We start from the raw sequence: 24,875 nt of genomic DNA on the forward strand, positions 1-24,875 counted from the left end.
TGAAAGGGGGAGAATTTCCAGCATGTGTGCCTAGGAAACCCCATGGATAGGGAAGCCTGGCAGGATACAGTCCATGGGGTCACAAACAGTCAGACACGACTGAGCACACACACAGGATTCCTTCTTTCCCCGGGGCCTGAGCCTGAATCTTGCAACAGCTCTGTGCTGTTATGCCAACACTCTTTTTCAGAGATACAGAAAATGGAAACCGTGGCTATTCATAGCCAAATTAGGAGGAGCTGAAGTTGTTCAAGAAGTTGCTTCCCTGGTACCATTTTGATGGAAACTATGTGTTTCTTCTGAACACATCACCTGACTCTGGCTTTCAAATGCAGACTCTTATAAAGAACTGTCTCCCAACTTCTGTTTTCATCCTCTGTGGTGACATATTTTAGAAGTAGATAAGCATTCCTAGTATATAGCTTGACTGTTTTTCAGGGATTTTGGTGGTACACGAAACTTAAATGGAAACACAAGGGCAGATAAAAGCATGCTGGGGGCATCCTGTTGGCATGCGGGGTGATCTATGTCTCAGGGCTGCTAATGGGCATTCCGTGCCATTTGTAAAGCAGGAGAGGGAGAGAGATGCAGAGGGCTGGTGAGGAAACAGAGCCAGCACCTGGGGCAGGAGCCCTGCATGATTCAGAGGTGGGATTCCTGGACAAATGGTACCATCCCCGGGCCTGGGATGAATGGGGGAAGCGGCTGACAGCGGCACCTGAATGCTGTCACTTCTCATTCACACTATGGCAGGTAGCAATGCAGCCGTTTCTAAGACTGATCACTGGAAGGGAAAGCATATTTAACCCATCTGTGTGGCTCTCTGAAGAGGTGTCTGTCTTCATGTTCCCCTGAGGTCAGGAGCACTCTACTGCAAACAGCAGTGAGAAGGCTCCACTGCGTTCTTGGGGTTGCTGCCCTTTCTTTCTCGGCCCCACCCCCACCTTTTCTCTCATGGAATTGTTGCTACCATGTTTTATCCCCATCATTTATTACTTTTCTCTTGCAGATGCAGTATGTAGTAGTGGTAGGTACAGGCTATCAAACAAAATGGATAAATACTGAATAAACTGTGTTAGCTCTGTTTTCCTTTCCCCAGGGGGTAATTTTTAACTTTTCAAAATTAAAACTAATGGATAGCAAGGAATAGGATATCAATTTCCATGCATTTTTATGATCAAACAGAAGACCAACCCCTGGGGCTGGCACATTTACCGTTCTCTGCTATTAGGGAAGCAGGGAACAGTAAATTCAAGGGAAGAGCTTGCAAAGCCCTGTGATTTGAAAGAAAACGGAGCAACCCCCAACCCCTTCCAGCCGGGGCATCTCTCTGCCACCACGCAGCATCTGAACAGATTTCATTTCACAAATGGAAATGGGACGCAAGCAAATTTTTTCAAAGTGATTTCATGAAGAGTGGGCCTGTTTAATTGAGTTTTCTGAGCCAGAATTAATATTACAAGCTGGGGAGCTCTGCAGTGTGCCTCTGTTGTTGGCTTTGCGACATCACCTGCCTCCTGGGGGAAGGCAGAGAAAAGTGCCACCATTCAGAAGCAATTTTCCTTCTGCTTCCAGCCTTCTCACTGAATGACTTAGAGCCAGCCTGGACCAAGCATCCAGGCCTGATCTGAGTTACATGTAACGTAGGAAAGATCTTTCTAAGCTCAAAGTCATCTCTAGAGCATGGCTTAGATTCTTTTTTTCATCTCTAATGTATGTGATTTTCTAATATGTCTAGCATTTGCCCTCTCCTTGTCTCCATCCTGCTTATTAAGGTAAATTTGCATAGAAATGAGATCTTGGTTTTCATGACCATTCACCTGACACTTGATCTCCCGATGTGACCAGTGTCTGCTGCAGATACCATGAGGGTGACCCACAGGAACCCATCATCCTGCAAACCAGAGGCAAGGCCTTAATTAGGGAAAGCTTTGCATGTGAAAGTAATGGGGTGAATCCAATCAGCAAAAGCATTTAGCTTTCACCCAGGAGGACAGAGTACTCCTTCCTGTTGAGTGGGTCATCCCAGGTCACAAAAATTTTAATTTGCCTTAGATGGACAGATCTTGAAGAAAGTGCATAAAAAGTATATAGATTTTGAGTCTGGAAATAAGTTTTGGCTGGTGATAAAGCTCAGGCATTGAGCTATGACATTTTACTTTGGTTCCTGAAATATTTTTTGCTTAATATGTCTTTGGGATTGGTAATGTTCATTCCTACAAATGGCCTTTGGAAGACTAAGCAAATGTGGAGAATCAGAGGAGGCGCCCCTTGCTATCACTGCTGCAGCAGTCAGCTTTAATCCCCTGCTCTATGCGAGTCACCTCCTCCCACCGGCAACTACCTTTCTTATTTACCTAAATCTCCTCATTTGGGCAGAAATTCCCACTGAGAGGACAACTGTGGTCCCAGTTTACTGGTCATTGAAAGTCAGTTAGGTTTGAAGTTTTCTGAGCTACAGAGTTTCATACTTAAGACACATTTTGCAAAACATTAATGCCAAACAGTAGCGTTCAAGACGGTGTCCTGATGGTGAGCAGAGAACCAAAGAACTTGAGGGTCATGGAGAATAAGCATCAAATTTCAAAGAGAAAACTTTATAGGAGGCAGGGAAAATCAGAAGAAAATTATTTCAGCTTTTGGCTAGGCTGCCTTTGCTGAGGATAAATTCATTCTACAAAATTATTCAAAAACATAAATGCTATTCCCTCAGTTTTGTCTTGGATAACATCTGGTGTCTATTATTTAATTTCATCTTACATCCTTCTTCATTGAACATTATGATCACCCTTTTATGAACAAGGAAACTGAGACTCTAGGAGGTTTATTTACTTGCACAAGATCACACAGCTGTCCATCAACAAAACCAGGACTTTGCTCTCTTTCTATTACACCCCACTGTCTCCTAAAAGACCCAACTATATTTCATTTGTAAGTTGACTTCTTTATCTTTATACAAGGGGCCAATATTTTCACTCAATTCAGAGGCATGAAAATGAAATTTTCCAAAACGTGTTGGCTTTCGTAGTAATAATAATAAAATTTGGAATCTGAGTCTCCCAGTTCTAAAACGAGAATGCTTTCTACTCTCAAACCATGTAGAAGATGGTTAAGCTCCCCACTGACCAACACTGTCTAATTCTCTTAAATGATTCAGATGTAAAAGAGAAAATGGCATCTGTCTAATTAACACTGCCTGGTTAAATATAGCTGCCGAGGGACAGTGTTTACAGAACAGTCCTTCCAGTCCCTCAGGCCCCAAGGTAGCGACGATAGCAAGCCTTCTGTCCTTATCAACCGGAAACAGAGATGCCCCAGAAATGATCATAGGCCAGGACAGCAAATGGGGATGAAAGGAGAGGGGGAAGGCGGTCACTGGCCTTCATTTCGTGCTCCTGGCATCTGGGGATGCAGAGAACGATGCTGGAAAGCAGATCCTAAGGGCTCAGGCAGCTCTTTCTGAAAACAAAAGCCCTTCCTGTGCGCCTGCACCTCCCTCTCCAGTCTGAAGACGTTGGACCCTCAACTGCCAACCGCTAGGACTGCCCTTCTCCTGGCAGAAAATACAATGACCACATTATCTCTCTTCCAGCTTCACGTTACAACATGGAAGCCATTGCCAAGTTCGATTTCATGGCCTCGGGAGAAGATGAACTGAGCTTTCATGCTGGCGATGTTCTGAAGGTAGGTGACGAGGGACCCAGGAGAGCCAGGGAGAGTTTAGGTTATTCTGGTTTAATTGCTGAGTTAATCTAACAGTTGAACTGCTTAAACTGTTTCTCAAGAAACACAAACAGTTCTTTCAAAATCTGAAATTCACCTCAACCAAAAAGGTTTCTTCTGAGCACCCGTGCACTAACCACCAGGCGGGGTGATGGAAATCCAATTGGTATAAGCCACCATCCCTGTCCTGAGATGCTCATGGTCTGGAGGGGGAGATACATCCGTGTGCAAGGCTTCTCATAGATGTTTTTATCTAAGTGCTCAGGAGCACAGGTAGGGGACAAGTGATCCCACCTTGAAAGATGGGGTTGTAGGAAGGGGTGGCAACGTCAGTTGTCAGGGAAAACAGTAAACGTGAGTCAGGCTTTTGGCTAAAGCTCAGAGATGGTCAAGCTCAGGCAGAGTCTGGTCAGCATTACGAGGCTCAGCATGGCTGGAACTTACAGGAGGAAGGTGTGGGTGGGGACACCTGAAAAGGCTGCTGGAGGAAACTCGGGTCAGTGAAGGCCACTCACACCTGGCCACTCTGGGGCTTCTCAAAGCTTGTCTTCCACCCACACTTGACTTGTAGTGGCAGTTTGCTGAGCTGAAGAGGACTTGGACTTCTTCCACATTCCATGAGCCACACTTACATGGACTCTGCATCTCAGAGTGCCAAACAGCACAAGGCCTTAAAGCAGTCCCTGGGGAGTCTGCGGCACCCATGCCCCCCTGGCCTCTGAGCACCTCGGACAGCCTGATCCCCAGTCCTCAGCAGTTCATACGGCCACCATAGTCTCTCCATTAACACAAAAGCTTACTATGGAAATAACCTTGTCACACGTGATCAGGGGAATCGGAAAGTGTCTGTGGCGCACAAGCCAGGTAGAATTTGAACAACCCCCTCCCCGCCCTCTTCCCAGGTGGTACTAGTGGTAAAGAACCCGCCTGCCAATGCAGGAGACATAAGAGATGCAGGTTCAATCCCTGGGTCAGGAAGACTCCCTGGAGGAGGGCATGGCAACCCACTCCAGTATTCTTGCCTGGAGAATCCCATGGACAGAGGAGCCTACCGGGCTACGGTCAATGGGGTCGCAAAGTGTTGGACACGATTAAAGTGACTTAGCATGCACGCATCCCTCACTCTGAGTGTTTATCCTTCTAACTGCCCTCACTGTGCGATATCTGGAAATTTGGCTGCCAAGAGCACGCCTTCAATGCTGGAGCTTCTCAAGGCCAAAATACTGCTTGGGCTGCTGACCCAGGAAAAAGTGACCTTCACTTCTTTGGGACCTTACCAAGGTCACTGAGGGGTCTGGGACAAGGTGAGAAGTCCCTCCCTTCCCTGTCAGGTACTGTGACCATGTGGTTATCAACCACTCCGCAGTGTTCTCACCCAGAAGAGGCCCTGGGAGGTGGGTGTGGGGCAAGTTCCATCCCTCACCTCCCATTTCAAACCAAACCATCCGGCTTAAGTTTTCCCTATTCTCCAGAAAAGGAAAAACAAAAAGCAAAAATCTTTCGTCAATTCTGCTTCAGCTTCTAATTTCAGCTCCTTCATGGCCACACTGGGAAGAATTCTCTGCGCTGGCTGTCTCCACTTCCTCACTTCCCATTCACTCCACTAGACCCTCTGGAATCTGACTCTTACCCCCATCACTCCCTTAAAGTCCACCAGTGACCTCCTGAGTGTAGAATGTAAGGACCCTGCCAAACACTATAGGACTTAACACTGCTAACTGTCCCTCCTTGCATCTGAAAGGAGACCTATTTCACCTCGAAACACTGTACTCCACTCTGAGTATTTTCCTTTTATCCTATCTCCCAAGCAACCCACTTCTTTACCAGAGAGGAGTCTGGTACCAGTCAAAAGGAAACTGGATGACCCATAAACAATCCCCATATTGTCAATATCACCCATTCTCCCTCTGACTGTTCAGACTATTGCCACATCCCTTGACTAAACTCATTGTCTCCTCTCTCTTCCTCCTTCATTCTAAAAACTAGTCCCAGAGGGATCTTTCTAGAAGATAAATTAGATCATATTACTTCCTTCCTCAGAAGTGTTCAGTGGTTCCCCATGACCAGTAGATGGAAATCTAAGCCATCGGAGCTCAACTTACCACCCAACCTCATCATGCTCGAGTGCAAGAACATGTGTACATGCATACACACACACACACACACACACACACGCACACACACATGCACATACTCATCTTTGTATATGAAATGGCCCAAATTGCACTGTAATATATACACTGTCCTTTTTCAGGCTCTCCCTGTAGTCTGAATGTCCTTATTCTGCCCTCATGCGTGTGACCACCTCTGCCAGGGAACCCTCATGAATCCTCCCCACCCCCCTCCACCCCAGTAAACTCATCACCCCCTCTTCAGCTCCTCCATGGCATTTCACACAGTCTGTTCAAGGCACTCACACCCTATTTACAGGTAGGCGAGCTTCCGCTCTCTGCACCCGAGCACCACCTCTGCTGCTCTCCCCACATGCCATCCTGATTGTCCGGTCACATAGTGGCTGCTTCGCTCCCCAGAGCTCTGCAGGGGTGGGGGCTGGGCCTGCAGAAAGGTGAGGAAGTGTCAACGAGTGAATGAATGAGCGGGTCATCCCACTGCTGGTCTGAGAGCAGAGTCTTGCCGGGTTCATCTTTGTGTCTTCCCAGCACCTAACACAAACCATGGCCCCAGATGGGTGCTCAGTACATATTTCTTGAGTTGTTAGACTGTGTTTCTGCACACTCATTTAAAATTCCCTCAGAAAGCCAAACCCTTCCTTCCTTTCAACTTCTATCCATTGCAGCCACAGTGGTAAAGAGGAAAAGGGATGGGTCTTGTGGGCTGAGTCTCATGGAAGGTCGGTATCATGGTGGTCAGTGGGCCCGCCTGTGGGTCTCCACGTACAACTGTCTCATCCAGATATGGGTAGCAAGCCCCAGGAGCCTGGAAACTGGTGTTCTGTTTCTTGGGGTCTTTTTTTAGAAATTATTTTCAAGGCCAGTTCTTGACTACCCCAGCAATGCACTCCTGAGTGCTCTTTCATGTTATGCCTCTAAAACACTAAACAGACTTTTTCATTAGAAGATACAAAAACTGTCTGATTTGCTCATCACCAGCTGCCCCCTGCAGACTGTGAGCTCCCCAGGGTGTAGGCCCCAGCTTATTCATCTCTGTATTCCCAGCACCTGAGTGCAAACAGCAGTTGCTCACTAGATGCGGATCCCAGAATGGTGAACAAGATGGCAGACATGGAACTCTAGCCAAATGACTGGATCCCATTTCTCCTGTGAGAGAAACATTCCAAAGTCAGGAGCTGAAAATGTTTCATGTGCGTATCATGACCTCTCAACCTGCAGCTGCACATAGCACCCAGCTTACGTTTCCCATTCGAATCTGCCAGTCGTTATTAAAAAATATCTCTTGACCCAGGCCATCTCTATGTGCTTCTGCAGTTCATCTAACACAACCCCATTTCTTCCCACTAAAACAGCGACCAAAGAGCCCCCAGAGTTAGACCTACATAGTTAACTTCTTCAACACTTCTGATTTTTGCTATGCCTCTAAGAGCTATAATTTCATCCAATTTTGAAATTCTTCCAACCGTACATTTTGTCCTCTTCCCACGTTTAACTTATTCTCAGGCCACGTAACCCAGAAAATGATTCCAGCAGGCAACACCGTAAGAGTTAAGTTACAGCGAAGTTGAGGGTAAAACCTCATGGGTTTAGGCTGAACTCCTTGTGCAGGTTTGCATGATGGGGACAAGAGATAGAGAAACGGAGGAGATGGAGAGATGAGAGGGACAGGAAGTACCAGCCCTGCCAACAACGGCGGGAGGAAACCACCACCACCACCCCCCAAAGACTCTTCTTTGCCGAAAGTGAGTTTTTTTTAAACCCTTGCCTTTTACACTTCATAAAAAGCCTATAAATTCGCCTCTTTGGGAACACCATGTCAGGCAGACAGAGCACCAGGTGGTGAGGAAAATGGACGGCATTTGGGGATAATCTTTCGGTGGCTAGAGGGTGTAAATGAGTGTGAGCCATGATTACTAAAATTACAGCCAGTTTTGGGTCAGAGAGCTAAGTGCAAAATATATTTCCTACCGCGATGAGCCCATTTCCAAATGGCCTCTTTTACTTCATCCCTGCTCACCTTGGTATTTGACATTTGCTGCCCAGGCCACACGTCTTCCCATGTGTGATGGGAGAAAGGAACTCCAGAGTCTTGAAATCTGGGGGAGCACAGAGTAAAATGCCCTTGTGTTTCTTATGTGATGACGATGCCCTGGTGCCAAGTTCCCTAGTTCTTCTTTTGACCTAGATTTCCTGCTCCCCTACCCCTGCCACCCCGCTCAGCACACACATACCCGCACGTCCTTAGCGATACCAACAGTCACATTTGATATTAGAAACTATGAAGTTTCCTTTTCTCAGCAATTCTAGAACTCAAATATGGGACACACTTTTATTTCTTCAGAAAAAATGATCACATTCAAAACATACACGTAGAACACTTTAAAGAACTTATCAACCCTCCATCAGACCTGGAGTTTTCCCTCATAAGAATATCACATTTGACAGAATTATATTTAAAAACACAGCCTGTACTCTCTGGAGGATGTCCAGGGACGAGGGCACATTTGATCCCTGCATCAGCTCCGTGAACGGGCTGCCAGTTTTTATTGCCCCCATTTTGCAGATGATAATTGACTCACCTGAAGTCAAACATCTAGGGGACCAAGGATCCAAAGACCAAGGGCTTCTCCTTCCAAACTCAGGAGTGATATTAGAACTAGGTCATCACTACTTCCCAATTACATTGCTCTCTTCAATTCTCTTCCCATCTCTGGGAGGCAGAAACCAGAGGCTTCAAGTCCACCCACTTTTTGGATGACTCTGAAATCCAGCTCCAGCCCCCACCTCACTGCTGAGCCCAGACACACATCTCCAATGCTCTCTGAGCTATCCTTCTCTGAGGGTCCCGGGGGCAACTTGATTCACCCACAGGCGGTCTGAGGTCCAAGAGCTTTCCCTCAGACCTGTTCCTCCTCCTGTCTTTTCTATTTTGATAAAAGCATCACCACCCACTCAATCTCCCAAACCAGAAATCCAGAGCCATCCCAGAATCCCCTTCTCCCTCAGCTCCTCAAACAGTCACGAAATCCTACCCATTTGTGCTTCCTGATTCCTCTGAAATCTGTCCTCACTTCTACCTAGCCCAGATCCCCTTCGTCTATACCTGGATGGCTACGCTCCTCTTCCTACACTCTCTTCCCTGACTTCACCCCCCAAGTCCATCTTCAAGTTGTGATACCGCACGCCTTTCTTAACACTGACTCTCACTGCGCTGTTTCCCTGATGAAAATCCTTTGACGGCTCCCCATACCTTTCAAGATAGAAATTCAGACTTTTGAACGTGGGCTACAAGGCCCTGTAACCGTGGTTTCCCCTCTCTCTACTCCTGGGGTCACAATCTAAACTCCCGCCATATTGAGGAGTTCTGTCCCAAGAAAGCACCTCACTTCCTCATGCCCCGGAAGTAGTTATTTTGCCCTCAGACTTTGCCTAGGTAACTCCTTTCAATACCTGGGCAACCCAGGTAGTCCCTGCTCTGAGTAAGCTTTCCTATCCATCTTCTGCTTTCCTCTTTATCGCTTCTCTTCCATCAGTTAAGACGTTTTCAGCTATGAGAAACAGAAACTTAAAATGGCCTAAACAATAACAAAGATTTATAATTTCTCATACAAAGTCCAGGCATTAGAGGGCTCCTAAGCGGCTAATTAGTAGCTCCATGACATCGTCAAGGTTCTTCCCCTCTTTTTGTTCTGCCATCTTCATTTTGAATTATTGTTTGAGTCTGCACTACATATTTTAGAAATATTCTCAGTAGGGGTGGGTGTAGAGGAAGTCAAGTATTTGCCTTTTGATGATAGGAGATTTTCTGAAATGACCAGAAGCCACATAGAGCCAAGTCTGGAGAGCCATATAAGTAATCAAGGCAGATGATAACATTTGGGGTCATGGGCAAGGTAAGATCTTATAGTAATGAGAGAAAACTTCTGGTTTTGCCTATGATCTCAGTCTAAAAGCAAATTTAGAAAAGGTATTCTGGGAATCTTGAGTTATGTCCAAACTGTGCAAACATGGAATATGGACACAAATAGTTACTGTTTTCAAAGCTAGCCCCCACTTGATGTTTAAGTTTTAATCCGCTAGCTAGCGTAAAAAAGTAAGAACAAATTAAAATTGTAAAAGGTTCTCGGTTACCTGGCAGAGAAGGAGAAACCACCTGCCTAGATAAGGAGCTTAAAGTGCTAAGATCTGAGACACAAATCTTCAAAACAGGAGAAGAGGGGTTCAGAGAAACCCCTGAGTACTGAGTCTGGGAGGCCCCACCAGTGTGGAGTCACATGAGCAGGTGGCCCAAGTGTACAAAAATAGCTTGGGGACAAGAGAAGCCAAACTCCAAAGATAAGCCTGCTGCTCCCCACTCCGGTGGTTCTGTGGTTTCTTTGGCGTGTGTGTGTGTGCACGCACTTAGTCGTTCAGTCATGTTTGACTCTTTGTGACCCTGTGAACTGTAGCCTGCCAGGCTTCTCTGTCTGTGGGATTCTCCAGGCAAGAATACAGGAGTGGGTTGCCGTTTCCTCCTCCAGGGAATCTTCCCGACCCAGGGATCAAACTCTTGTCTCTTACGTCTCCTGCATTGGCAGGCAGATTCTTTACCACTGTTACCACCTGGGAAGCCTTTTGCTTATTTTCCTTTAACTTCAAAAGCCTTTGTTCTTTTGGGTTGGGTGGAGTTTGGATTGAGCTGCATAAGCTCTTTGCCCTGCAGCCCATTTCTCCTGCTTCTTGGCGTCCTCTCCTCAGTGACTCCGTCCTTCCTTCTCCTCCTTGTAGATCCTAAGTAACCAAGAGGAGTGGTTCAAGGCGGAGCTTGGGAGCCAAGAAGGATACGTGCCCAAGAATTTTATAGACATCGAGTTTCCTGAGTAAGTATTTCCAGCCTGCGGAGATGGGCCTGCCCACACACACTCCCCTTACTTTTTCAGTAGCCACTAAAATTATCCGTGCACAGCCCAGACGCTGTCAAAAACGGTCGCCTCTGGAGAGGGAACCACGGAGCTGAAGGCCAGGGGTGGGAGGGAGATTTGCATTTCACGGCATTCTCTTTTGAATTTGATACCATGTGCAAGTATCACCTATTTTAAATTTATAAGCCAAAGCCATCTCTGATTGTAACCGTGGCGTTTCCAAGAATTCCAGTGGGGGCGCTGTCAGCCACCCCACCTCCACGGCGGCTGCTTCAAGGGCTCTTCTCCCCTATCTCCCAACCCACCTTCCATCCCAGTTCCAGGATGACATGACGAAGCTCTCTAAACCGTGAGCTTCCCGAAACCGTGCTCACGCTCAGTGAGAGAGGTCGGGGAAATTCCCTCCATAAAGAGGAAACGAAAAGTTGAGATTGGGTCACGTGCGTCTCAAGAATTGACCACAAGGGTTAGATAGAAATCTAATCTTGTCTGAGAGTCAGGGTCTAGCTGAAGAGCAAAGGTTTGTTAGAAAACCAAAGCGGTGTTGGTGACTCTGGTGAGGTGCAACGGTACCACTCACAGGGAATCAGCACTGACCACTGAACCAGCAGAGTGACCACTGACCTCAGCCAGGGGCCCTTGAGGCTGCCCTGTCACCTTCTAGGTGAGCACAGCACACCTGCAGCTCCTCCACTCACCCCCCCGCCTCACACACACACACTCTCAACCGACCGCCTGGCTTCCAGGACAGCGGAGGCCCCCAGAAAAGCCCGTCTACACCACCCGTCCTGACTCACTGCCTCCACCCACATCCCGCAACTGCTCAGACACTGCCTTTCCTGCAGTTATTTGGAAAGAACCGTCTGTGCTTCGAGCAGAAGTCCTCCCCTCTCTCCCACATCAACTTTCCTCCCTCTCTGCTGGCTCAAACCCGGTGGCAAACAAAGATCCTGCGATTTCTCCCGGCTTACCAAAAAAAAAAAAAAAAAAACAACATGAAACCAGACAAGAAAACCCTTGATCCCAAATCCCCTTCCCGCTATGACTCAACTTCTTCAAACAATCGTTCTATTCGCTGTCTCTAATTCCTCTCCTCCTATTCTCCCTGGAAGCCCCATGACTCCTTGGAAACCTTTTTATCAAGGTCCCAGGGAACTGTGGGTCCCAGTGGTCGATTGTTGGCCATCATCTAGCACAGTTTGATGTAAGGAACCTTTCTCTCCCATGGAAACACTTTCTTCATTGGGCTTCCGGGACATCCTTCCTCCCGGTTCTCCTCCCTCCTCCCTAGCTTCTCCTTCTCTGCCTCCTTTGCTGTTTCCTCCCCACCTCCCTCATCTCCTTTAGGGTTAGAATGCCCCCTCTGAGTGAGACCCTCCCCACCACCACATTTTAAAGGACTCCCCCTCCCCACCTCTGCTCTCTGTTCATATTCCCCACAGCACTTACATCGGTTGACACACTCCATATTCTAATTACTTCATTGTTTATGATGTTTCTGCCCCTACCCCACTAGAAATTGAGTTCCATGAGGGTTCTTGTCTGTTCTGCTCACCACTGCATTCAGTACATCCTCAGAAGAGGGCCCAGCACATAGTACATGTTTAATAAAAGCTGTTCAATGACTGAATAGCTTTGGAACTGACGTGTAATATGAAACTCTGGCACTCATTTCACAAGTAGCCTGTGGACATTTTTGTAAGTCTTCAAAGAAGTCACTTAACAAAACCCAGATAGAGGACAAGTGTGTATTTTCTAAACAGTCCCCTCTCTGGTTGCCCCCTCTTTCAAGAGATTTCCTCTGAGGATGGCTGCTATGGAAGGGGGGGGTCCCATTCTTTTCCTCTCCCCATTATATAGCCTGTGGTGGCCACTGCTCAGTCCTGTAGGTTTGTATGGCACCTACTCTGGCAGGAACTCCAGGCAGATGAGGGTCAGAAAACCTCTGCTTCTGGCCCCTCAGAGCCTGACCAACCTGCCGCTGCAGTCCCAGGTCTGGAAAAAGGATAATCCTCCCACCACCTCTGTCTGTCTAGCTCCTAAGTTCCAAAGGGCACAGGGGAACTGCTCACAGAGGCCAGTCGGATGCTCGCCTTAAAGGGACACACAGGCTCGCCTTCTGGGGCAGCAGTCAGGCAGCCATGCTGCAGCAAAGGGACACCGCCCGCCCGCCTTGGCCGCGGAGGAGCCCGAACACGCGTTCTGCTCCACGAGGGTGAGAGAGGTTCCTGGCCTGCCCTGCGGCTGGAGTCACTGTTTGTCTTGCCTGCATGCAAGGGCTCAGCCTTTTCACAGTCGCTGTACCGCCCGCAGCAATACTTCCAAAGGCTGCTACCCTGACTGCTGACCTGAAAGAGCAGTTTCGTCTCGGTGCCTTCTTTTCCACAGTAAAGGTTATTTTCCAGCCTGGTTTCTCAGGGAGGGCCCGGGAGCCAGCTGTGTAGACACCTCTCTCTGGCTGCCGCCAGCCTCGCTCACTTCCAAGGGTGAGTGGGGACCTCCCTGGGTGCCCCACCGCGTCACAACCGCTCCCGCCCCACGCCACCCAGAGGCCCTCGGTTGTGACCTGTCTTCCCGGCCACCGGGGTCTCAGCCTGAAGCCAGCACCCAAGGGCCCTGCCCGTCCCAGTGCCCAAAGGGGTCCCGGTCCTCCTGGCGCACCATCTGCCCCTGCAGTCCCGTCCTGGAGATGTCCCTCTCACAGCCACCGGCAGGCGGCCGCTCCTGCAGTGACTCCCTCCTACGTTGTCCCGTTTGGGGCAGTGGCACATTTCCATGACTCAGGATTTCCAAACAGGCAGGAGAGAGACTTCTCCTGAGGGCACAGGGCAGGAGGTACCTCAAAGGGACACTCAGTTGCCTCGCCTGAAAACTGCTAGAGTGTTTGTTTGGTTTCAAAAGCGCCTGGCCCGTCTTGTGATCTCTCCTCAGCCCTTCTCCCTCTGGGTCATCTCTCCCCGACTTCCTTCCCTCCCTACCCCCAAACCCCATCAGTCTAGCATCTCACCAAGATCCTCTGTTTTTGTCTCACCTGATAGGTGGTTTCACGAAGGCCTCTCACGACACCAGGCAGAGAGCTTGCTGATGGGCAAGGAGCTCGGTTGCTTCATCATCCGGGCCAGCCAGAGCTCCCCCGGGGACTTCTCCATATCCGTCAGGTACCGGCCAATCCTGACTCCGCCCTGACCTACTAAAGCACTAAAACAAGGTGGCCTCTTAAACATGACCTACCCCTCAGGAGCACAGTGGCAAGGGGCCTGGGTATAATGTATCAATACATTCACCTGCCTCCCCCTCCAGCCCAGGTGCTTCTGGAAAGACAGGATTTTTATCAACCTCACCTCTGTGCGTTTTATAGCACCATGTAAACCCAACAGGTGCCGGGTAAGTGTCTGTGGAAGGGGAATGGGAAGGGAGAAGGAACAGAGAATTTCCAGAGGTCCACATCCATCTTGGAGTTGCAATCTTTTTTTTTAATTAATCATTTTTATTCATGCTGGGTCTTTGTTGCTGCACGCTGGCTTTCTCTAGCTACAGTGAGCAGGGGCTACTCTTCTTTGCAGTGCATTGCGGGGGCTTCTCTTGTGGAGCACAAGCTGTAGGTGCATGAGCTCAGTAGCTGTGGCTCACGGGCTTTGTCGCTCTGCAGCATGTGGAGTCTTCCCAGACAAGGGATCAAACTCATGTGCCCTGCATTAGCAGGCGGATTCTTATCCACTCTACCACCAGGGAAGTCCAGGGTTGCAATCTTAGCATTTTCTTTTACTACCAATGCATGTCTGAAGAAGGGCAGAGAAAGATCAAAACCCCCAGTCACCGCCGTAGGACACATCCGTAGTCGTAGGTGGCTGCACAGAAAGAAAGGCTACCTCCACGCTCTGTAATGCTGTGAAACTGACAGGGACAGAGCAGAGCCCAGGAAGCCTGCGGTGGGGGCACTCTGACAGCAAAGTCTCGCCAATGCGCGGCACCCACCCCTCGGGAGGAAGTGACTCAGTTTAACATGACATAGCCCCACACGCAGAAGCCCCAAGTCTGAACACACGGCGTGTGGTCAGCGTGCTGGCGCTGGCGAGTCACACATCAGACTTGGTGACCACACGTGAAAGTGCAAGGATGGCAATAGCAGCACAGGGAGCGGTGTGACAACCTGTACGGTTAAACCTCACTGGCAAGTTACCTGACTAGAGGTGCTGTCTGGATTCTGCAGTGTAATCTGAAAGGCATGCAGCTTTAAGTTCCTAAGTCCAGTCTCGGGTAATAAACAGAGGCCACATTACTATTTAGAAAGAAAGTGCAGTACTTTAAGGAATAAGTACTTTAAGGAATAAGTAGGAAAGACTTTAAAAGAATGGGTTAAGGGGACTTCTCTAGTGGTCTAGGGGCTAAGGCTCCATGCCACCAAGGCAGAGGGCTCAGGTTTATTCCCTGGCCAGGGAACTAGAGCCCACATACCACAACTAAAGATCTCATATGCTGCAACTAAGACCTGGTGCAACCAAGGAAATAAATCAATAAATTAAAAATAATAATAATAATGGGTCAAGTATTTGTATCCATTTGTGTCCCCAATAGACTCAAGAATAGCTTGGTCTCTTAAGCATTGCCCTTGAAATCAAACTCTTAATTTCCCTTAACTGAAGCTTTCTTTTTTATAGCTGGGATGATGGTAAATTTTAGCTCGGGTCAATATTAATGTATCACTAATTCTAAACTTGTTAGGTCTTAATTCATGAACTTTTTTCTCTATTAATAAATCTTACAACTCAAACCTGTTTCTTCAGGGCCACAATTAGAGGCAACACAAGTAACTTGTTAGATTGAAAGGCATCTCTTGGTGCCTTTGGTTTGCATGTTGAGGCTGGCTTTTTCAGTGAGGAATTAGGGTTCATCATTCCTTGATCAAATTGAATTCTACAAAAAACGATCAGCTTTGATGTCTGCCATGATCTTCCCTGCCACTGAGGCTATGCAGGCTCTTGTGATGGTGATTATTACTGTAATCAGTTTTACCTCTTCTGCAGAAATGTAGTCTAATATATTCCAAAGCAAAATCACTAATTTATTTATATATCTGCTTTCTGTCCTGGCACAGATAATTAAGAGCTAATTGTAATTGTCTATCACTTAGGATTAGTTGAGGGTCTGAAACACTAGACTGAGACTCTGGAGCCCTGAGTTACACCCTTTTCTCTGCCCTTCTCAGACCTCAAGACAGTGGTCCAGCCCCTCTCTCTCCATTGGCCAGATGACCAGCTGCAGTCCTGACATGCACACTGTCAGTATATGGGAGTGAAAGAGTTAATGTTTCTCATTCCCAGTTCTTTGACTAAGAGATGGTGGATGAATAATCGTGTCACAAGAATATTCCCTCCTCCTCAGCCAGATGTGGGGAGTGATGACTGTGAGCCGATCCATGTGGTGCTGGAGTGAAGAAAGCATATATGAGTGACCGAAGCCAAAAGGGGAAGGGCAAGCAATGATTGATTGCCAAGTGTCAGCTATGACCCCCAAGGTAGTTAAGCAGAGGTCACTGAATAGGTGCGTCTGTCTCTGAGCAGAGCCCCGAAAATAAGATGAGGAGGAAGATCAAAACGCCTGTCCCCTCTGAGCACAGACCTCTAAATCCATCCCTTAGAAAGAGTTATCTTTACTCTCCAACAGTCTAAATTTTTTACCTTTCTGCTGGGTCATGCAATTGATATCAATAACATCAGTTTATTTTTAGACATAAATGTGTGTCCATTTGACCAAAAAAACTTGACATTCAAACAAGAATGACTTGGTGATGGAAAATGGCTGGGGCTGTTAGTAAAGGTCCAGTCTCCTCTTTCAGTGAATAAAATCCAAATTCTCCACCCCAGGTACAAACATGCTCCATCACTTCTGAGTTCAGCTGGTGTCAAAAGTGCTGATCTAAAAGAAGCTAACATGAGAGAAAAAAAAAAAGCATGTGTGCTTGGTGTGATACCAGCTCATTAGACTGGAATTAGAGAACCAGGGTCCTTGCCTCAACTCTGCTCTTAACAGTGACCTTAACCAAGTCCCTCCACCTCTCTGAGCCTCAGCACATTTTTTTCCCCAACAACTCAAAATACTTTGTAACCTTATTTATGCAAAACAATACCAACCAAGAGATCCCAGCTATGTAGAGAACAAAGCGTGACAGATTTCTCAGGGTAGTTTTTGAACTTAAAGGAGCTGGTTCAGACTATTTCTGTTAACAGAAAGACAACAAGGGCTTGAAAAACTCCTCCCCTCTGAGTCTTGGCAGAGTTCTTAGCCTAGTAAGGTCTTAGGCATTGCCATGCTTCAAATAAACATTGTAAAAAAAAGTCCTCAACCTTGTATTCTTTAAAGTCCTTGGAATATTTTTTTCTTGTAAAAGGACAATTCCAGTATCAGAAGAAAGATTGCTTTCTGCTCATGTTAAAAAAAAAAAAAAAGCAAACCTCCTCTCAGGAGTTCCCTGGTGGTCCAGTGGTTAGGACTTGGTGCTTTCACTGCAGTGGACTCAGGTTCAGTCGCTAGTAGAGGAACAAAGATCCCGCAAGCCTCATGGCCACACACACACCCCAAAAAATCCCCTCTATCTCAGTTGAGTCCTGAGTGGCCTCTCCCGGAAATCTCCCCTAGAGTTTGACTAGGCCGACCCACCTGCCCAGGGATGGACCAGCCAACCATACCTCCGCTTCCTGCCCAAACAAAACTCCAGCATCCCTGGATGCAGTCGGCCCTGGAGGCAGAGACATGCTCACCACATGATACATAATTTGGATTTGTCTTGCTCTTTAGGCATGAGGATGATGTTCAACACTTCAAAGTCATGAGGGACAACAAGGGTAATTACTTCCTGTGGACAGAGAAGTTTCCATCCCTCAACAAGCTGGTGGACTACTACAGGAAGAATTCCATCTCCAAACAGAAGCAGATCTTTCTGAGGGATAGGACTCGGGAGGAACAGGTATGCTGCTGGCCCCCATCACCCCCAATCCAGAGATTCTGGGCAGTTTGGGTCCCTACGTGAACCCCTAAAACCATGCGTTTGATGGGCAGGTCCCTGCATATTCTGAAAAGTTTAAATCCTAGCTTAACACTTCCTAGGTATGTGACTTTGAGAAGTTCTCTGATTCTCAGTTTGTTCATCCATAAAATTGGGATAATAGTGACGGCTACGTCACAGGATGGTTCTGAAGGTTAGAGAATGATGTAGTCCATCCCTTATGTCATTCCTAATCATGCCCCAGACACTCAGTATACATGGGCTCTTATTATGGACACTGTTGTTTCATTATTCACAGGTGTTACCGTATCACAGTTTTCAGCCTAGCTCAGGAGCTACCCAAGGATGAAGTAACTTGGGAGAAGCGGTGAGGCTACACATGGGGATATTAGAACCTCGAGTCCAGGACTAATGCAGCAAGTAGAGCTTTGTGACAGGATTTGGGGGTGGGGAGGGTAGAAGCAGGGGGCATTGGAGGAGAAAACTGGAAGTGGAATTCTTGCTCTTGGAACAGTTTGGAACATGAAGTATTGTCTTAATAGAAAATACTTCCAGGGACTTCCCTGGCAGTCCAGTGGTTAAGAATTCACCTTCCAATGCAGGAGGTGTAGGTTCTATCCCTGGTCCGGGAGCTAAAATCTCATGTGCATTGAGGTCAAAAAATCAAAACATAAAACAGAAGCGATGTTGCAATAAATTCAACAAAGACATTAAAAATGGTCCTGCACCAAAAAATCTTTTTAAAAATGCATCTCCAACGGACCTGGCTTTAAAAATTGATTTCATTGCTAACTATCCTGATTACCCAGTCAAGTGAAAAAACCTTTCTGAGCATCAGTTTTTCTCATCTGTAGAATGGAGAGAATATAATGCCTTCTTCATTGGATTGCGGTGAGGATAAGTGAGATATAATCATAGCACTCACCACAGAGTCTGGTCCCCAGATGGCACTAAGGAAATGTTAATTTGATTCCAAAAGTAAATTCACACACACACAATCTATAAAATATGTTTCAAAGGAAATATCATGGTTATAGGAGATGGATATTATAGGAACCAGCACTGAGTGGAAGAGTTGAAATCCCACTGACAGGTTATCTGAAAAGGCATTGAGACTTTTCAAAGCAATGTGTGCTTTGGAGAAGTAAAGAAAACCATCCCTTTCAAGTAATAGGTTGATTTTAAGCCTGAGAAGTTACAATCAAAGGAGAAAAGGGTGTTCCCAAATGCACACAAAAGTTCAGAAAGGAAAACAAAGGTTAATGCGGACCTTGTGAATTCTTTCAACCAGGAAATGGACAGAGATACTCATTTACTAAGATGTGCACACAGAGATGAGAGAGGAAACATAAAACTGCACTAAACTGGATTTAATGAGTTCATTTTGCCAAGTGCTTAGAACAGTGCCTGGCATATGCTAAGCCCAGGGCTCTGTGTAATTGTTTGTTAAATAAAAATAACAAGAAAGTGTCTCTGAGTCATGAGGTTGCGGTAGCATTCAGGAGAAAGGTCTTGTTTTTTCCCTACATGCCCAGCAGCAGGCCTGGTTTCCATGGTGCTGCGAGAGCGTTGCTGTTTGGGTCTCTGTCACCAGGCTATAAATGACAGTTCAAAATCATGCAAAGTCAATAGCAGAGCTTATCTGGAGGATAGGATGTCCAGCAGTGTGGCAACATGCGATAAGGAGGGGTGGCATTGTGTCAGTAAAATGGAATATTTAAGCTTGATTACACAGAGAAAAACAAGCCCACGAGGAAGGGACGAGATGGGTACCAGGTGGAAAGGGTATGAACCAGAGACCCGAACTCCCCAAACCGGGAGAATCTGAGAATGCACAGGCCTCTGTGAAAATGTGATGATATCCCACCCCCATCAGCTGTTTCTTGGAGCTGTCAGAAGCTAAGTCTGGGAACAGCTGCTGGAAGGGCTGGGTCAGCAGGAGAGGCGGGAGGAGGATGGATCCGTGTCATCTCTGTACTCTCCCAGGGTCAGCGGGGTAACAGCCTGGACCGGCGGTCCCAGGGAGGCCATCCCCTGAGTGGGGCTGTGGGAGAAGAAATCCGGCCTTCGATGAACAGGAAGACGTCGGATCACCCCCTGCCCCCTCCTTCGCAGTATTCCCCAGCCCCACTGCCGCCACAGCAGCGGTACCTGCCACAGCATCATTTTAATCAGGTACCTGGGAAGGATGAAGTGGGCAGGGAGTGGAGGAGGACCTGCTCTCCCCCCACGCTTCTGCAACCTTGTCCCCACTGCCACGCAATGTGTGAAAAACCCCACAGTGCTGGAAACAACAGAAACAAATACATGTTGGGGGCCAGTTGTGGCCCCAGGACTGTCTGTCAGGGGAGGAATGTCCCAGTCCAAGCCTGGTCCCATCTGGTCTCACTGAGCTCAGAGAAAAGATTCTGGGTCCTCAGAGGGCAGAAACATGGAAACTGCATTTGGCAAAGATATCTCTGTGAATTAAATGAGTCCCTGCTTAAACATATATACACACACACACATACACAAACACACATATACGCACATGCACACATTCACACACATATACACATGCACATACACTCATACACATATTTATACACATACATATACACATACACGTGCACACATCCATACACACATGCACACACATATATACATATGAACAAACCACATATACACATACACACATATACACATGCACATACACACATGTACATACATAAGCATACATATACCCATGCACACATCCACATGCACATATGAACACACATACACATGCATGCGCATATACACACATGTGTATACATATAAACATACACATGCATACACATATGCACACATCCATGCAAACATACAATCATACATACACACACACAATCACACATACACACACATATACACATACACACTTACACCTACACTCAAACACACACACATACGCACACACACACACTCACCCTGAGGACTCCGTGAACAATGACTTCATTTTTCCTATCAGCACAATTCCAAAACTTTTTGTGCCCCTTGACCCATCTGGCTGTCAAGATCTACAGGAAAAACGGATTAAGGTCAGAAATGGAGCCTTGCTTATTTATTTGTTTATCCCACACCTTGTTCCAGATGGGATTTTAGGTGGCTCACTGAGATGGACAATACAGCCAGATAACAACATCCCTAAATTCCTTAGCAGGGCATACAAAGTCCTTCGTGAGCTGCCCAGATCAGCCTCTCCAGCCTCATCGCCTGCCCCCTCCCCATGCAAACATACATCCCTGCATTGTTGTACTTCCTTTAGTTATCTGAACAATTCACTGCATTTTCTCTCATGCTTTTGAGTCTTTTTATTTGCTGTCCCTTCTGCCTGAAATGCCATGTCCTAGTCAATTCTACTCTTTAAACCGGAGTTCAAGCATCACCTGCTGTAAGAAGCCTTCCCTGATCACCCAGACCAACTCAGACACTTGTCTCCACTCACTCATCACGTAAATGCATACGGTTCCCCCTCTGAACTGATTTTCTCTGAGGACAGGGGCCTTCTCTTTCCAGATACACATCCCCATGCTTAAGACAATACTAGACATATGGTAGGTGCCTGATAAATATTCCTTGGTTGAATGAGTGAAATTTGGCATCATCTTCACAACCTAAGGTCTGTTTGTCACCCTATAACCCCTCTCCCTTATCTGGGGTTTATCGTCCTCCGCAGTAAGTTTTCTTGGAGCTCTGGCTGCGTCCATGGCATCGGAGCAAGGCACTGGGGGATACCATGAGGGATGCTTCCAGCGGTGTGGTGATGGCTCTCTGTCACATCTGTTTCTAGGAACGCCGTGGAGCCAGTCTGGACATAAACGATGGGCCCTGTGGCCTGGGCATTGGCACCGAAATGAATGCCGCTCTCATGCACCGGAGACACACTGATCCGGTGCAACTCCAAGTGGTCGGGGTATGTGAACGTCCCTCTCTGGGCTCAGTGGAGCAGGCCAAGGGGCCAAGTAGAGAGACAGTTGGTCCTCCAGAAAAGGCCTCACACTGCACAGAGTTCACATAGAGGTGGAGGGAACCCAGCCAGTGACGGTGGGGCGAGAGTTCCCCGGCGGAGCTGATCCCAGCTGGCATCATCCAGCCTGCTGTTCTCAGTTTGGCTGTCGGGCCCTGCCCGGTTCTCATATTTCCTGGCTGCCATTCTAGCAGAGGGAGATCTGTTGCCTTTATCGCTGATGAGGTTGTGCTGGCACCGAGGACTGTTAGTCTGGGCACGCTGTGCTCTGTTTGTCACTTGAAGAAAATAAAAAAGACCACCTATTGATGTAGGGAAGAGCAGCTCTCAAGGATCCTCTCGGAGCCTTGAGGGATAGGCTCAGGGGTTGCTCAGGGCTAGGCACCCGGGTCTGCTTTCAGTGGCAGCAGGGTTTGAGACTTCTCTGGAGAGCCATTCATCAGCCTTCAGGGCAGGCTGCTCATGGAGAGCTTTGTCTAAAAAGACTACAGGGCCAGCAGATTCTCCTCCGTGTGTGTGCCGGTGACTCAGAGCCCAGCTTGGCGAGCCCGGGCTCAGCAGGGCCTCTCTCTGTGTTTTTCCCAACAGCGGGTGCGGTGGGCCCGGGCGCTATACGACTTCGAGGCCCTGGAGGACGACGAGTTGGGCTTCCGATGCGGAGAGGTGGTTGAGGTCCTGGACAGCTCCAACCCCTCCTGGTGGACCGGCCGCCTGCACAACAAGCTGGGCCTCTTCCCTGCCAACTACGTGGCGCCCATGATCCGATGAGGCCCTCTGGAGGGGACGGAGGCTTTTGTCTGAAGCTGCCCGCCTGCAAGGGACTGAGCAAGGAAGAAAAGCTTGGAACTACACACACATGTGTGTATATATATGCGTGTGTATATGTTCATATGCACATGCATATATATGCCTATGTGTCCACACATTTTTTAAATAGTAATTTATTGGCAAGTTAGTTGCTTACTTAGTCGGTGTGAAAGGAACTCAGGTGGAGATTTATATTCATACTTATTTTTCTACTCCCCTCTGCCGGTGTGCTGAAAGAAGGCAGCAGGGGGCTTTGGGAAACGGGGAGTCAGGGAAAAGAAATCGAAACGCTTCCTGTCCTTCAGTCAGCATGGCTCCCTCCTCATCTCAGAAATGCTCGCTGAGAGGAGCTAAGCAGGTCCACATCTGGCACTGGACGCAGAACAGCAGGGTGGGGCTGGACTTGGCCGGGCTTGTTCTAGTTTACCTGAATGTCCTGCTTCTCCCCTGCCCTAGGGTGGGTGTGCGGGCCCCTGACCTCCTCTCCGGCCAGGGTGGGCACTGCTGGATGGAAGATGAAGGCACAGCTCTGAGCTGGGCGTGGGAGAGGTTCAAGGGGAGGGCTGGAGCAGCCAGGGGTCCCGGAGCCTGGGCTAGGCTGCCCCCCCCACCCTCCCCCGGCCGATGCTCCCTCAAGCAAACATTCCTCAGCTAATCCTCTTGCCTGTGGCTGACGCGGAGAAATGGAGACACCGTGAGAGCCAAGCACTGTTGGGAAACAGAGGGGTTTCTCACAAATACCTCGCTGGCTTTCTTGGGTATAACCTCCATTTCCCCCTGCAACCAAGAAAGCAGCGTGTTACCCTCTGTAAGGCACTTGGAGAAGGCCCAGCTGAAGATGGCGGACTTGAGAACCACTGTTTCGTGGTTCCGGGAGTGTCTCTTCAGGGCTCTGTCTGTTTCCCCTCTTGGTTTTCTGTATTGTGACGACGCTTTGCCCAGCGGCACAGAGAGACCCCCATCCCTCAAGAATGCTGTTTAGCGCCTCGTGGGCTGATGGGCCGTGACCCTGGGTGGCAGGGGGCTTTGAGAGAGCTTCCTGTTCCTCCGACTGTGGGACCGCTGCTGGCGCCTCCCGGACCCACGAGCTGCACCTGGGAAGGAACCCCACTGCTGCTGTCTCTCCTTCACCTCAAAATAGACCCCTGTCTGAAGGGCTCACCCTGGGGGCGTGAAGCACACAGCAGGCTGACTGCGGAGCAGGGAGGGACCCTGGAGGAGGACGGCCAGCGGAGCCGGAACAAACTGGTCTGCCCCGCGGGCACCTGGCGGGTGGGCATGTGTGTTGGGGTGGGGGGTGTCCTGAGATAGGAATGGAAGGTCTGGGGTGGAAGTGATGGTGAGGGAACATGGGGGGGGAGGTGAGGGGGACGGACCTGTGGCCCTGTCCTCTTCTCACCCATCCTGCTCTGAGGAGGGGCAAGGCAGCCGCCACCCACGGCGCTGAAGAAGCCTTTCTGACTCAGAAAGTCAACTGTCCATGTTAACGCAGGCTGTGTCCTGTTGACTCTGAAATCTCTCATTCTCTGATCCCCCTATCGCCTTTAGAGAAAAGGGGGAAATGAAAAAACTCTGTGGTGGATCTCGGGAGGGAAGAGAAAAATAGCCCTGAGAGGCAGGGGGTGTCGAAAGAGTGAGGAAGCCAGCCTCTGGAAATGAAAGTGCGATGAGGGAGCAGGGAGCGGAGACATTTCAAAAGATCCCAGAGCAGCGTGAAAGGCAGGAGGGGAGGAGAAGGGACAGGAGGTTAAGTGGGAACAGGCGAGGAAGACACTGGAGTGATGGGTCAGGGGGCAGAAGGGGCTCAGGCAGGAGGGACCGAGGCTGGTGGGCAGGGGGGAGCAGGCAGAGGAGACGCCACAGGACCAAAGACAAAAGAACAAAGGCCAAGGAGCCCTGATAAAGCTGTTCCCGTGCTGAGTGATGTGAACAAGTTACAGTAAATAAAAGCCAAACGTACTATTTGATTTTACAGTATTTACAAACCTCATGCTTTAAGCGGCCAGCAGATTGGGTCCCTTTTGTCTGATGCTGTGGGAAGACCAGTCCCAGGGAAGACAGGAAAACAACTTGATTCTAGCCTGGGTTTTGTGCCTTGAAACACTCCTCAGGAGAGCGGTCGTGTTAATAAAACACAATGCCTTTGTTTTTCCGGGCTGGATCTGATGTCTGTGTCACACACCCCTTGGGCGGAGGGCAGGGGTCACTGACCTGGAGCGGCTGACCACACAGTGTGGGCAAAGCTTTCAGAACCCCTGGATCTGGACCTTCTGTTCCACCAAAGCTTTTTTTTTTTTCTTAATTGAAGGATAATTGCTTTACAA

The 24,875-nt window shown here is 48.3% G+C and overlaps 1 protein-coding gene across 1 annotated transcript in view; it reads left to right on the top strand.

The window, feature by feature from the left end:
- The window catches only part of GRAP2 (GRB2 related adaptor protein 2), a 66,705-nt gene extending 42,905 nt beyond the window's left edge, over window positions 1-23,800 (top strand). The window contains exons 2-8 of the mRNA XM_065923878.1: window positions 3,593-3,684; window positions 10,623-10,714; window positions 13,795-13,914; window positions 17,552-17,720; window positions 19,746-19,934; window positions 21,568-21,690; window positions 22,333-23,800. Coding sequence (XP_065779950.1) covers window positions 3,607-3,684; window positions 10,623-10,714; window positions 13,795-13,914; window positions 17,552-17,720; window positions 19,746-19,934; window positions 21,568-21,690; window positions 22,333-22,512 — 951 coding nt within the window. The 5' untranslated portion in view covers window positions 3,593-3,606 and the 3' untranslated portion in view covers window positions 22,513-23,800. The remainder of the gene's footprint in view (window positions 1-3,592; window positions 3,685-10,622; window positions 10,715-13,794; window positions 13,915-17,551; window positions 17,721-19,745; window positions 19,935-21,567; window positions 21,691-22,332) is intronic.
- Window positions 23,801-24,875: the final 1,075 nt, after the last annotated feature.

This window comes from Muntiacus reevesi, chromosome 1, assembly GCF_963930625.1.
Source record: "Muntiacus reevesi chromosome 1, mMunRee1.1, whole genome shotgun sequence".
Taxonomy (NCBI): domain Eukaryota; kingdom Metazoa; phylum Chordata; class Mammalia; order Artiodactyla; family Cervidae; genus Muntiacus; species Muntiacus reevesi.